Genomic DNA, 15,689 nt, shown 5'->3' with positions numbered 1-15,689 from the left:
ATGCTGCTTGGCCTGCTGTGTTCATCCAGCCCTGCACCTTGTTGTCTGGTAACACACAGGTCATTTATGTATTCTGTTCCTTCAATCCACTGAACTTGTAGAGACAGTGTCAGAAATTTTAAATTCTCATGACAATCACCTCTCTTTAAAAGCGGTTCACTGAATGCAAGTATATAAAATATATTTATTTATATATGTACATAGTCATATATATACATAAATATTAAATATGAATTCAATTCAGAGTATCAAAGGATGAAGCAAATTTCCCTGTTTTTGTTGTAACAATAGAAATATTATTGTTTGTTTAAATTTCCACAAAAGTCATTGATAAAAAAATGACAGCTTCACAACAATCTAAAAGGTTTGTATGATAAAATTAGTAGCAATTTCTTGGTTCTATTGGTAAATTCCTGAAATGATCTATATTTTAGCATAGACGTTTGAGTATTTATTTCTAAGGAAACACTTTTCCAGATGAATGTGAAGAAACAAATGTTATAAATGTTTCCATGGTGAGCACTCATCCTGTTCCTCAGAAAGATTCAGAAAGTTCCAGCAAGAGGATTTATTGGCATTCCTATTTTTCATTTTAGCTGGAATGCATAGAGTCATGGAGTTCTACTGTACTGAAACAAGCCCTTCAGTCCAATTCGTCCATGACAACTAGATATCCTAAACTAATTCAGTTCCTTTTGCCAGCATTTGGCCTATATCCCTTTAAACTCTTCCTATTCATATATCCATTTAGATGCCGTTTAAATGTTGTAATTGTACCAGCCTCCACCACCTCCTCTGGTAGCTCATTCCATACACGTACCACCCTCTGCATGAGAAAGTTGCCCCTGAGGCCTTTTTAAATCTTTCCCCTCTCACCTTAAAGCTATGCCCTCTCATTGTGGACTCCCCCACCCTGGGAAAAAGACCTTGGCTATTCACTGTATCTATGCGCCTCAAGATTTTATAAACCTCTGTAAGGTTAATTCTCAGTTTCCGATGCTCCGACTCAGTTCCCTGTTCCACTTTCTCCCCTGACCCTTTGATCTCTTTAGCCCTAAAAGTTATATTTAACTCCTTCTTGGAAACATCTAATGTTTTGGCCTTGGCTGCTATAGTGGCAAACAATTCCGCATCCCACCTTTAGTTTCCATGGGAACACTAAACTTTAGATAGGATCTGTATCAATATACAACTGACTAAACCTAAGAAACACAATGTCTAATGGTGTTTTAATAATAACTTACCAAACTTACAGGTAATCGAGAAACCCTTTCAATTTTTGACAAAGTGTAATGGTAAATAATTAGGCACCCAATGTAACAACATGACACAGAGCTCAACTCACCGAGAAGTATAATGATGCAGAGCAGGATTGCTATCAGCGCTTCTGTACTCAAACCCACTGGCAAAAAGATTGCCTCTACATTGCAGGATAAGATGGTACCATCCACATCACATCTGCAGACTCGAATAGTCAATGTGTTTGTGCTGCTTTGTACAGGATAACCACTGTCTGAGACCACCACTGGAAGGAAATAGAGCTCTAGCTGCCTGCGACTGTAATCATTTCTCTTGGGTAAGATTCCAGCAGTGTTGTCTGTGATGTTACAAACATGATACAAGTAAAAAATAAGGTGCACATATTGAACTGTTATAACAAACACTTACAATCTTGTAACACATTTATTTCTTTCAAGAGTCAATCACAGGACACGGGTGTCAATGACAAAGCCAACATTTATCGCCTGCTCTTTGTTGTTCCTGAGCACATGCTGGTGAGATGCTGTCCTGAACCATTTAACTAACCATAATAGTGCAATGTTGTGTGAGGCTTTTTACAATTCTTCAAGTGGTGTAAGGCAAGTCTATTGTACTATTGTGGATTTCTAGTAATCGCTGAGCATTAGAATCTGCAATAAGCCTGTGCAAGGTATTTTTATACAAGCTCAAGATAACTGCAGAGCAGTGAAATGACAAATGGTGTGAAGACACAGATAAGACATTACAGGTTTTTAAGTCCATTATTACATTCCAGTCCTCCACAAGGAATGTCCCTTTATTGTCTATCTCTTAGTGCTTTAAAGTAATGGTTTCAAACATTCATTTGTAAAGCAGCAAAAGATTAACAAAGCCTGAATGCAGTTAAATGTGACTGCTTATTTCTGGTGATTACTGTAAGACAACTATAGCAAATGATTCTTTCAATACATTAATCTTTTCATGAGTGCAGACCAGCTCTGGGAGAAAAGGGTAACATTAAAATTTATTACAGTATATTTTTACTCCAGTGAAGTTTTTGCCTGCAACAACTTATTAATTCGCATTGCTCAATAAGTCTTAATTATTAGTTTGATTTACAAATTTTACAGGAAGGGTTGGGAAAAATCTCATAAAATAAGCCATATAAGAGATCATTTCTTTGCAGGTTACAATAAATGTTTTAATCCTATCTTTGTTGCATACTTGACTCTTGAGATACTGAGTAACATGGCAGCTGCAGGAGCTGCAACAGTTAAGAAGATATTATAAAATTATTGGTCATGGCTCATATGTAGGCACTGCACAGACAAAATTTGCCCTTTCCTCTTGAAAACACACTGCAAGAGAACAGAGTAAATTGCCTGAACAGATTGAGCCAGTATACAATATTATTTCAATTGCAGAAACATGTATTTGCATAACAATTGTAAAAGAGATGCCTTTGCAGCTCTGAATATTTTTTCGATATGATTTTAACTTTGAATACATTTACTGTCACACAGTTCTTTCATAAGTTAATTTCTGTGAAGAGATTCAGCACAGGAAACACCAGGCACTATAGAAGTAATTACTTATTCCACCTTGATTAGTTTTGGTGAGGAAATCACCCAATTTGCAGCTACATTGTACATATTATGTAACCCTTCACATTTCTTATCTTGCTACTCTCATACAACCTCTTTAAATTCAACTGAGCTGTTTATGAAACAGTTGACATTCAGTAATAATATTGATAATAATATTTTGCTGTTACTAATTCATAAGCTGAAAATTATTAATTGGAAAAGTTTCACCTTTGCTGTTGGTTAAATAAGTTAAATGTCAGAAGGTAAAGGAGTAGCAGAAAGTCAGTCAAATGTAGCAACAAATCATGGTCTGCTATGAACAGTTCGTTAAGACATGATTCAACAAAGATGCATCGTTTTGTCTTTTGAAGACTATCACAATTTGTTAATATCTGATTAAGACTCATTACCGTCGTCTACAGGACTGTCTTAGGGAGAGGGAGCTCAAAGATTTAAATGAGAAATAATATTGAATTGGCAATGACGTGCTTAAACTATGATAAAAATCACCCAAAGGTCAACTTAAGGAGCCCTTTGAAACTGTTCTAACCAATATTTTTGACTGTGCTTATCAATGTGAATCATGATTTTGTGGTAGTATTCTCACCTCTGAGTCAGGATGTCATGAGTATTAAGGCTGCTCCAGAGTCAGCAAAAGGTGATAGCCTGGGTTCCCAAGCCACTTGGGGCTCTTTAACATTGCATGTGTAGCTCCCAACCTTTCCAATTGAAACTCCTCAACATGAAAAGGCTTTTAAAATAAATTCAAGGAGAGTAAGAGCCATACTTTTACTGTGGGGATGGAAGATAAATCATTACACTACACTTCAAATAGCTGTATTAATGACAAAATTAACTTCCTTAACCATCTAAGGCATAAGACAAGAGTGTGAAAGAATACTAAATAAAAACTGAAAGAACTATGGATGCTGTAAATCAGAAACAGAAGCAGAAACTGCTGGAAAAGCTGAACAGTTCTGGAAGCATCTGTGGAAAGAAATCAGGGCTAACACTTTGGGTCAAGCGACCCTTCCTTAGAACACCCGAAATGTTAACTCTGATTTCTTTCCACAGCTGCTGCCAGACCTGCTGAGCTTTTCCAGCAATTTCTGCTTTGGTTGTCTGTGCGTGACCAAATACTCTCCACTCGCCTGGATGGGTGCAGCTCCAATGGCACTCAAGGATGTGACACCATCCAGGAAAAGCATCACATCTACAATCATCCACTCTCTCCACCAGCGACTCTCAGTAGCAGCAGTGTGTGCCATCTACAAGGTGCACTGCAGAAATTCACCAAGGCTCCTTGGTCAACACCTTCCAAACCTACAACCACTTCCATCCAGAAGGACAGATACATGGGAACACCATCACATGCCAGTCTTCCTCCAAGCCACTCAACATCCTGACTTGGAAATATATTACTGCGCTTTCACTGTTGCTGAGTCAAAATCCTGGAATCCCTCCCTTACAGTATTGTGGGTCAACCTACAGCATGTGGACAGCAAGTTCAAATGGATAGCTCGCCACCACCTTCTCAAAGGCAACTAGGAACGGACAGGTAAATGCTGGCCCAGACAGAGATGCCCACATTCATGAGTGACCAAAAAAAAATCATGTTTGAAAAAAACCTGCTTGATTCGTATAGTTACACCATGGCCATAGGTAATGGCATTGGTCTGAGAAATACATCTAATGTTTGCAATCATTAGTGTTTCTGATATAACTGAGATGAAAATTACTCTGAAAGGCACTATTAAAGCTATTTTTATGTCAACAGTGAATTGCCAAATAAAATGTTTATATCTATGCCTAAAAAATTAAAGTTTGTTTTAAAGATGACTTTAGTGACAAAATTGATATTTTTTAAAGTATGTGATAATTCAGTTAGCTTTATGATAACTTTGATTTTTTTTAACATCATAAATGAAACATAAGCATTTTTATCTTACATGTGCAAGTCAAGCATTCTACCAGTGACTTGGCAATGGTTCAGTATTTGGTTTAGTACTGCTGATTTTCTTTTTACTTTTTGAGTCCCAATGGCTTTTTTTTTCAAATTTTAGACAACTTTATTCAAAGGCTCTTCAGCCAAAAGAAATTTCCAACACTGAACACAGGTTGACTGTTTAGTGCAATATTGAGAGACGGCTGTACTGTCATGTGATAAGTTAAATCAAGGACTTTGCTACCCTTTTCAGTGAATATCTGTGAATTGTTTGAAGGAGAATAGCAATGCCCAGTTGATTAAGTCTACATACAGAAAAATGAATCCTGAGTAAGAGTGACCCTTGAGCCTGTCTGGCTATTCAATAGGTTCACTGCTGATCTGATTACTCCATGCTTCTGTTTAGCCCTAATAATCTTACACCCCTTTGCTTATTGGGCTGTGTCTGCCTGGGAAAATATTCAAAGACAATGTTTCCATTGCTTTTTGAGAGGAAGAGAGTTCCAAAGACTCACAATCTCCCTGTGAGAAAAAAATTCTCCTCATCTCTGTCTTCAATGGCAAGACATTATATTTAAACAGTGACACGAACCACCTTACCCCCACCCCCAGCCCCCTGCTCTCTCCATCCCCCACCCCCACCCCAGACTAAACAGAAAAAAAGACTGCAGATGCTGGGAATCTGAAACAAAAACAGAAATTGCTGAAAAGCCTCAGGAGGGTACAGTGACCCTTCATCAGAACAAGACCTGAAATGTCAAGTCTGCTTTCTCTCCATGGCTGTTGTCAGACCTGCTGAGTTTTTCCAGCAATTTCTGTTTTTTTTTACCCCCAGTTCTAGAATCTCCCATAAGAGGAAATATACTCTCCATATCCGCTTTGTCAAGACTCTATAGGATCTATTCTGATGAAGAGTGACTGGACGTGAAATGTTAACTCTGTTTTTCTCCATGGATGCTGCCAGACCTGCTGAGCTTTTTCCAGCAATTTCTAAACTGCAGAGGACACAAGTTTAGCCTGTCCATCCCTTCCTCAGCAGACAACCCACCCCTTCCAGTATTAATTTAGTAAATCTTCCCTGAACCAATTCTAATATATTTGCATCCTTTACTAAATAATGAGACTAACACTGTGCGTAGCACTCCACACATAGTATTACCATGTATTCTTAATCAACATCACTGGGAAGATTTTCAGAGAGATAACGATCATTGTCATTACGGTGTTAGGAATAAAAATTAATTGGTTCAGAGCAACCAACTTCAGAGTATTATATTTCCAGCCCCATCTGCCCCAGGACGACAACTGCTTTAAATAAGCATGAGATCCTTCTGAATGTGCAAATTGGTGAAATGAGGACTGTTTTTGATCCTCTCATCAAATTTGAAAGAAACTGGCAGAACATCAGCAATCTTTAAAGGGACAGTCAGCGGTTGCCAATGAAACAAACTATTCACTTTCATTCAGTCTGGCACGTAGACTCTTAGAGTAATTTCACATGGAAACAGGCCATTCAATCCAACTAGTCCACGCCAACCATATTTCCAAACTAAACTAATCTCACCTGCCTGCATTTGGCTATATCCCTCCAAACCTTTCCTATTCATCTGCTTATCCAAATGTATTTTAAATGTTGTAACTGTCCCTGCTTCCACCAGTTCCTCCAGAAGTTCATTCCACACACTCTCTGTGTAAAAATGTTGTCCCTCATGTCCTTTTTAAATCTTTCTCCTCACACCTTAAAAATACACTCCCTAGTTTTGAACTCCCTACCTTAGGGAAAAGACACCCGCCATTCACCTAATCTATGCCCCTCATGATTTTATAAACCTCTATAAGGTCACGCCTCAACCTTCCAGTGGAAAAAGTCCCAGCCTATCCAAGCTATTTTTATAACTCAAATCTTCCATTCCCAGCAACATCCTGATTTCTCTCCACAGATGCTGACAGACTGGTTGAGACTTTCTAGAAATTTCTGTTTTTGTGTCAGATTTCCAGCATGCACAGTTCTTTCAGTTTTTTCTTCATTCACTTTCAGTATTACGGTGCAGTTACTAGACGTATGCATGGCCCTCCTGCCTCCACAACAGTTACCATTCCATACCAGTCTTTCCCTGCTCCTAGCCCCTCACTTACAGTCCATACGGCCTCCCCCATCCATCCAGCTCACCTCTCCCTATCTCCTTTTGAAATAACTCGGTACCCCATCACCAAGTCACCCTTTATTTACACATGGAGAGTCCTTCCCTCAGAGCCAGCTCTCAGAGTGAACAGAACCTCTGACACTCCTGTTTATATCCGTCAGCCAGGGCTCCCTGATTGGACCAGATTAACAGCCCCAATCAGGGAACTCATATTCCACGAGGTCCACCTGGTTGACCCTTGTTACAATCAGTACACACTCCAGGGCCTTCCTACAAGTGTTCTCTACCTCAGATCCTATAAAGTAATCTGTCTCGGGTGACTACTTCATATCTGAGGTTTTATAGTTTTAACAAACAAGGCCAATGCTCAGTACTGCAGGTGGGGCATCAGTTTAACCTCTGAGCTGCAAGACTCAGGTCAATATCTTGTAAGAGGACATACCATTTTGTATCTGCTTCATCTGCCATTCAGATTTCTCAGCCATTATCAGATGCTGTTGCCTGTTGGATCTTGCTATGCATAATTTGGCTCTGGTTTTTTGTCTACTGTACTGTACGATAAAGACTACAGTTGAAAAACTACCATACTGGTTTGGAAGTAGGAGAAGGTTCTGAGGTTATGAAAGGTTCCTTCAGGCCTCCTGCAGGACTGCAATCATCCCCCCAATATAAATGGTCATATCACACACTTTGATGTAATTTGTATGATTAATTCTGATACAATTGCAAAACAACTTCTCTCAGTTATTTTATGAGGTTAATGACCCTTCTAAAATCACTAATGTTGCAAAATCGGTTTCAAAGCACAAGCATTTTATCAGACTGCTAGCTAAGTGTTCCAGTTAGCAATAATGAAAGAGGAATGATCAACAAATATCATCTGAAATCAACTGAATAGAACAATGTCTTTCAACATGTGGCCCAAACGAGCAACGTGTAAACGCACAAATATTTAGCGGCTTGGATTCCATGAGTTGCGCCACTCAGTCGGTGATTTTCAAAGTATTAAAGAGAACGAAGGTAAGATGGATTTCACAACCTGAAACTTCCATTCAGAAGCAGTATTGATGGATATTTTGGAAGGACTTACAGGCTCCTCAATAAGAAATGATCATTTGGGATTGTCACTGTCAGTTCAAAGAGGCTGAAGAATCTTGAGTCGTAAGGTTTGTTACCATGAGTCTTGTCTATTCTTGATTATTCAATCACAACTGGGAGTTGCCATTGAGCAGAAACTGACTCTATGTGCCGTATAAATGCTGTAGTTTCAAGAAAAGGTCAGACACTGAGAATGCTGCAGTCAGTAACTCACCTTCTGACTCTCCAAAGCCTATCCACCATCTACAAGGTACAAGTCAGGAGTGTGATGGAATACTCCCCACTTGCCTGGATGTGTGAGGCTCCAACACCACTCAAGAAGCTTGACACCATCCAGAACAAAGCAGTCCACTTGACTGGCATCACATCCGTAGATACTTGCTCTCTCAATCATTGATTCTCAGTAGCAGCAGCATGTACCATCTCCAAGATGCACTGCAGAAATTCACCAAGGTTCTCAACACAGCACCATTCATACCCATGAGCTTGCTGATTGAGTACAAAATTGGTTTGACAGTAGGAGTCAGAAGGTGGTGGTGGACGGTTGCATTTCAGGCTAGAGGCCTGTAACAAATGGTTCTCCGCAGGGATTGGCCCACTTTTGTTTGTCATTTATATAAACAATTTGGATGAAAATTTAGGTTCAATGGGTTAGCAAGTTCATGGATGGCAGTAATATTGGTGATATGGTCAACAATGGAGAAGGTTATCTAAGATTACAAAGGGATCTTGATCAATTGAGTCAGTCAGCTGAGGAATGGCAGATGGAGTTTAATTTGGATAAACGCAAGGTATTTCATTTTAGGAAAACAGACAAGGGCAGGACTTCAACCGTTAATGGTAGAACTCTGGCAGTGTAATCAAACAGAGAAATCTAGGGTTTAAGGAACATAGTTCTTTCAAAGTTACATCACAGGTAGACAGGGTGGTTAAGAAGGCATTTAGCACACTTGCCTTCATTGCTGAGACCATGGAGTATGGGAGTTGAGATTTCATGTTGAGGTTGTATGGGATGTTAGTGAGGCCAGTCTTGGAGTACTGTGTACAGTTCTGGTCACCCTGCTGTGGAAGGATATTATTAATTGGAGAGGGTTCAGAAAAAATTTACCAAGATATCGCCGAGACTGGAGGGTTTGAGTTATAAGAAGAGGCTGAGTAGGTTGGGACCTTTTCACTGGAGCACAGGAGATTGAGTGGTGACCTTATAGAGGTTTATAAAATCATGACAGGCATAGATAAAGTGAATAGCAAAGATCTTTTCCCTGAGGTGGGTGAGTTCAACACCAGAGGGGCATATTCTTAAAGTGAGAGGAGAAGGATTTAAAAGGGGCCTGAGGAGCAACTTTTCATAGAGAGAATGGTTTGTATGTGGAATGAACTTTCAGAGGAAGTGCTGGATGCAGGCATTGTTACAATATTTAAAAGACATTTGGGCAGGTACATGAATAGGAAAGGTTTAGAGGGATATGGCCAAATGCAGGCAAGTGGGGCTAGTTCAGTTTGGAAACTTAGTCGGCATGGACGAAGGGGACTGAAAGGTCTGTTTCCATGCTGTAAGACTCTAAAATTCCATCACTCTGTGTCTCTAGAAAGGTAAAGGCATCGGACACATGGGAACACCACCACCTGAAAGTTCCCCTCCAAGCCACACACCATCCTGACTTAGAAATATATCACCATTCCTTCAGTGTCGCTGGGTCAGAATCCTGGAATTTCCTCCACAAGGGCATTGTGAGTCACCCACAGCACATGGACTGCAGTGGTTCAAGAAGGCAGCTCACCCCCACCTTCCCAAGGGGCAACTAGGCACAAACAATAAATCCCCACCCAGCCTACGACATGTATGAATAAAAAATAAGGATTTCCAATTGCAAATATCTCATTTTCTACACTTCATAAATTTGGGGTCATCCAAAGATTATTGTAACTTGAACCAAGTTCCATTCACCCATCTCCAACTGTGCTCACTGGGTTACATGGGAGCTTCTTTGGCCTCTATTAAAGACCCCACTCTGGTTTCCAACTCCCTTTATGGTCTCACAACTGCCTAACTCTGTAGGTAGGCTCAGTGGTTAGCACTGCTGCCTCACAGCACCAGGGTCCTGGGTTTGGTTCCACCCTCAGGTGACTGTGTGGAGTTTACACATTCTCCCCGTATTAGCGTGAGTTTCCTCTGGGTACAGTGGTTTCCTCCCAGAGTCCAAAGTTGTGCAGGTTAGGTGGATTGGCCATGCTAAATTGTTCATAGTGTCTAGGGATGTGCAGGCTAGGTGGGTTAGATATGTGGGATTACAAGATAAAGTAGGGGTATGAGTCTGGATGGGATACTCTTTGGAAGGTTGGTGTGGACTCGATGGGCTGAATGGCCTGCTTCCACACTGTAGGGCTTCTATAATCTCTGACACCACAACCCTGTGAGATCTCTGCGTTCTTTGCATTCTGGCCTCTTAAGCCTTGTTGTTTTTACTTCCTCACCATTGTTACCCCTGTCTCTTCAGCTGCTGCTGGGTACCGAAATTCCCATCTTAAATGCCTGCATCCCTCTGCTTCTTTAAAATGTGATTTCAAATCTTCTTTACCGCCACCAAACTTCTGATCACCTCTCAATATCTCATTTAATGGCACAGTGTCAAATATTTCTGAATAACTGTTCCTGTGAATGATCTTGGGATACTTTAACTGTGCTACATAAGCACAAGATTCTTTTGTAGTTGATTGAGTACTGTACCATAAAAGATAAATAAAGGTTTCCCATCACCATCCAAAGTGACTGCTCATTGTTAAGGGTTTGATTCCAACAACAGAAAGCCAATATTCTATGTGTTACTTTTGTTCAATTTCCACTTAAGAGGGATATTGACTCTGAACTCTGGCTGAATGGGGAGGTGAATTGGAAACTATTTGGAACAGAAGTGTGGTTTATTTTATTGCAGCACGCTGCTGTGCAGAGGGACTTCGGTGTCCTTGTGCATGAATCGCTGAAGGTGGGATTGCAGGTGCAGCGGGTGATTAAAAAGGCAAATGAAATTTTGTCCGCCATTGCTCGAGGGATGGAGTTTAAAAACAGGGAGGCTATGCTGCAGCTGTATAGGGTCCTGGTGAGGCCATACCTGGAGTACTGTGTGCAGTTTTGTTCTCCTTACTTGAGAAGAGATATATTAGCACTGGAGGGGGTGCAGAGGAGATTCACTCGGTTGATTCCAGAGTTGAGAGGGTTGGATTATGAGGACAGACTGAGTAGACTGGGATTATACTCATTGGAATTCAGAAGAATGAGGGGAGATCTTATAGAAACATATACGATTATGAAGGGAATAGATAAGGTGGAGGCAGGGGCGTTGTTTCCACTAACAGGTGAAACTAGGACTAGAGGGCATCGCCTCAAAATAAAGGGAAGCAGATGTAGGACTGAGGTCAGGAGGAACTTCTTCATCCAAAGGGTTGTGAATCTGTGGAATTCCCTGCCGAGTGAAGCGGTTGAAGCTACCTCGCCGAATGTGTTTAAGGCAAGGCTACATAAATTTTTGAACAGTAAAGGAATTAAGGGTTATGGTGAGTGGGCGGTTAAGTGGAGCTGAGTCTCAAAAAGATCAGCCATGATCTTATTAAATGGCGGGTCAGGCTCGAGGGGCCGGATGGCCTACTCCTGCTCCTAGTTCTTATGTTCTTATATTCTTATGTTAACACAGTGGCTTTACTACACTTCCCTGTTTTACAGCCAAAGAAGTAACATTTCTCAATGCTGTCAATGTCAAGATCAGGCAACAGGATAACCAATTTAGCTTTACAAATGGTAATGAGAAAAAAATGAGTAATGAAATTGTTTCAATGATGGTTGCTGAAGGATAATTGTTGGACCGAACACCTTCCCCTTTTCACAAAGTGCCATGTTATTTTTGGAAATTCACTTGTGGAGTTGGATGAGTTATCAGTTTAACTCGTCTTCTGAAAAATGGCACCATCAACAGTGCAGCATACCCTCAGTCCTGCATTACAGTGCCAGTCAAAGACTATGGGCTCAAAAGTGGTCTTGATCGCCCAACCTTCAGATTCACGAGGTGAGGTGCTGTCTACTGAATCAGAGCTGACCGCTGATAAACTTTTAACACATGAATATTGCTGTTGATTTGAAGTCATTAAACAATTAGTTCACGTACATCCCCAGTTTCCCCCAACTTTCTATGTTAGGTAAGTAAGAAATTTTCTGAAGAAGAGTCTAGGCCCGAAATGTCAGCTTTCCTGCTCCTCTGATGCTGCTTGGCCTGCTGTGTTCATCCAGCTCCACACCTTGTTATCTTTATCATTAAGTTTCTGTTTTACAAAGCGAGCTGGAAGAGGATTATGGCACAATGATCGGTGGCGTTTATCAATGACAGAATACAGACAGGAGTATTCAATGTGCACAAAAAGTGAAGTATCGTGGAAATGAAAAGTGTGTCATGATTCGCCAGTTGGCCAACAATCTATTTTGAAAAATGTCGTTGTTAGTTCCTAGTGCATTTATCTGGATCAGCAGACACCCCTTTAAGCAAAGGAGTCATAGCTCCATTTAAATCACCCTAAAGGAATCCAGATTGTCCCATTCACTGGCTTGATCACTATCGCCTCTACAAGTGTATTCCCTTAGGTTCCCATGCAATTTCATGTGCTTATATTTCATGGCTCAATCATATGTTGGTTACAAGCAAACATTGATTCAAACAAATGAGTGAACAGCATGAGTAAGCCACTTGGCTCCTTGAGCCTACTCTGCTACCGCCACTGTGAATATCCTCACACTCCAAATAACTTTATCATTGTTCATTCACAATGGGTCGGGCAAAATCCTTGAACTCCTTCCTAAAACGAGAGGGGCATAGGTTTAAGGTGAGCGCATTAAGATTTAAAAAGGACCTGAGGGGCAACTTTTTCACACAGATGGTGGTGCACATATGGAACGAACTGCCAGATAAAGTGGTAGAGGTGGATGGAATTACTCGGTGCTGGGCTGAAGGGCCTTTTTTCGCGCTGTTTATCTCTATAACTATGACTATAACAGCTCTGTTACACATCATCAATTGCAGCGGTTCAAGAATGCAGCTCACCACCACTTTCCCCAGGGTAATGTATGATGGGGAATAAATGCTGGCCTAGCCTGCAACACCCAGATTCCATGAAGATATTTTTAAAAAGTAACTTATCAGATTGTAACGTCAATTCCATACTCTTACTTACTCCCAATAATCTTCACCACTTGCTTTGCAAGAATCTTTTGACTTCCGGTTTAACAATATTCAAAAACACAATTTTTCAGAACTCCCTAGATTCTGCATCTGTAAAGATTCTAACAGATTGGAAAACAACAAATGCAACTCCTGCATTCAAGAGGGGACAGATACACAAAAAAGGAAACTGTAAGCTGATTATCCTAACATCTATCATTGAGAAAATGTAAGAATCTATTACTGAGAAGATTGTACGTCAGTACTTTGAAAATCTTAACACAATCAGGAAAAAGCAATTTGGCTTCGTGAAGGGGAATTAATGTTATAGTAAAAGTATTTTTTTGAAGAAATAGCAAGCAAAGCATACAGAGGGGTATCTGGAAATATGTTGTACTTGGAATTACAAAGGTATCACATCAAATGTTACTGCAAAAATTTTGAGCTTATGGTGTAGCGGATCACATATTAGATTGGGATAGGATTGATTAGCTTAACAAGAAACAGACAGTAGGTATAAATGAATTATTTTCAAATGAGTAAACTATAATTAATGGAGTGCCACTTTAATCTTAGGACCTCAACTGTTTACAATCTATAGCAATGACTCAGATGAATAGACTAAAAGTGTGATTGCTAAATTAGCTGATAACACAAAGACAGGTAAGAAAGCATGTTGTGAAGAAGATTTGAAGAGGTTGCAAGTGAATATAGGCAGGTTAAAAAAATGTGCTAAAAAGTGGAACTAGAGTGTAATGTCAAAAACGTATAATTGTCATCTTTGGTCAAACAAATAGAGAAGTAGGATATTATTTAAATGTACAGTGATTCCCAAACTCTGGGGTTCAGAGGGGCCTGGGTTTCCTGGCATCACAAAAGTTAGTGTGCAGGCACAGGAAGGCTAATGGAACATTATAGGTTTTGTTTTGCAAGGAAAATGGAACATACAAGTAGGGGCGTCTTGTTACACTTGTACAGGGCAATCAACATCACATCTGGAGTCAATATCCAGTTTCTGTCCCCTTACCTAAGTATGGATATAAGAAGGAGTTCAGACAAAGTTCACTTGATTCTTAGGATGAGGGTGTTCTCTGACCAGGAAAGATTGGGCCTGTAACATTGGAGTTTCAAAGGATGAGACATGATATTGTTGGAACATCTATGATTCTAAGAAGACTTTACAAAGTGAATGTGAATAGGATAGACTCCTTTATACCAGAGCAGCCTCATAGGGCTCAAAATAATTTTTTATGTTTGAATCATGATGAAAGGTGTGATACATAAATATATCATTTTTGGAATTTGAATTTCATAATAGTGACAGATGATTGATGGTTGCTTCCCTGATGAGTTTCCCTTTTAAAAAAATGACAAGGTTAGATAGTCCTTCCAGAATGGTGATTATCTCCAGCATTTTGTCAGAAAGCAGTTGACAATGGATACCTGTGGTGTGAATAGAAAGATGTTTATACCGTTGTATTTTTAATAGGTAAGGTAAATATGTAAGGCCATTTGTTTGATTTCAGTTGAAAAATAAAAAATGGGTGCAAGTTGTATTTATTCAGTTCAAAAAGCCTCAGAGTTGAGTAAAAAAGCAAAGTTAGTTCCCATTCTAAAAGAATTTCAGGGTAGTTCAGGGAGTAAATTACCTCAGTAGAAGGGTTTAGTTAGTAGAGCTTCTAAACTTTGAGAATTTGGTTAGAAATCTGGAGCTTATCAGAACTGAAAAGGTTTAGGTTCTCATGTTTGTGGAAAATTCATGTCAGTAGATCTGGAAATAACAAATTAAACTGTCTCCACGGTACATGATGAAGAGAAAGTATGTTCAATGAGAGTAGGGTGTGATTTCTCTCGACTTGAGTCTCTAAATCGAAAACAAATGGTTGAGTTTTGTTTTGCTGTGTGTTATAGATTTTGCCAACTGAGTTCAATATATGGATAGCTATTATTTGCTTTTGAACTAGTTGTCGTGTGTAATCAAATCTGTCCTGTTTTTTAAAGAATATTTGCTACTTCATGTGAATATGCCTCAGTGAGTAACCACCATGCTAACTAACTAACCCTAGAAACTAAACATATGACGTTTCAAGGCATGTTTCATTCTAGGAACTGGCTCAGCCAAGATTACCATGAGCTAGGATCATAACAGAATATAATTACCTGTTATTTCCTCCATTTATGAATCTCACAAACTTCAGGAGTGGAGCAGCTGAATTACAGGCTAATTTATTTTGGTTGTTGTGTGCTTGTTTCATTTTGTGGAGACTCTCAATTAACCATTTCAAAAAAAGTTTGTGGCTAAACCAACAGAGGATTTCTAACAGGGGATGAGCAAACCACTATGATAAAATTGAAAGAAATAGTGCGAACTGCCGATGCTGGAGAATCTGAGATAACAAGGTGTAGAGCTGGATAAACGCAGCAGGCCAAGCAGCATCAGAGGAGCAGGAAAGCTGACGTTTCGGGTCTGGACCAA

The 15,689-nt window shown here is 39.8% G+C and overlaps 1 protein-coding gene across 1 annotated transcript in view; it reads right to left on the bottom strand.

Moving 5' to 3' along the window:
• LOC109917775 (cadherin-12-like) overlaps positions 1 to 15,689 on the bottom strand; it is a 200,075-nt gene that overhangs the window by 6,567 nt on the left and 177,819 nt on the right. Inside the window, exon 9 of the mRNA XM_048609263.1 lies at positions 1,346 to 1,597. Within this exon, the coding sequence (XP_048465220.1) occupies positions 1,346 to 1,597 (252 nt within the window). The remainder of the gene's footprint in view (positions 1 to 1,345; positions 1,598 to 15,689) is intronic.

This window comes from Rhincodon typus, chromosome 2, assembly GCF_021869965.1.
Source record: "Rhincodon typus isolate 14 chromosome 2, sRhiTyp1.1, whole genome shotgun sequence".
Taxonomy (NCBI): Eukaryota; Metazoa; Chordata; class Chondrichthyes; order Orectolobiformes; family Rhincodontidae; genus Rhincodon; species Rhincodon typus.
The sequence above is the reverse complement of the archived record's forward strand: the minus strand, read 5'-3'. Positions and strand labels throughout refer to the sequence as shown.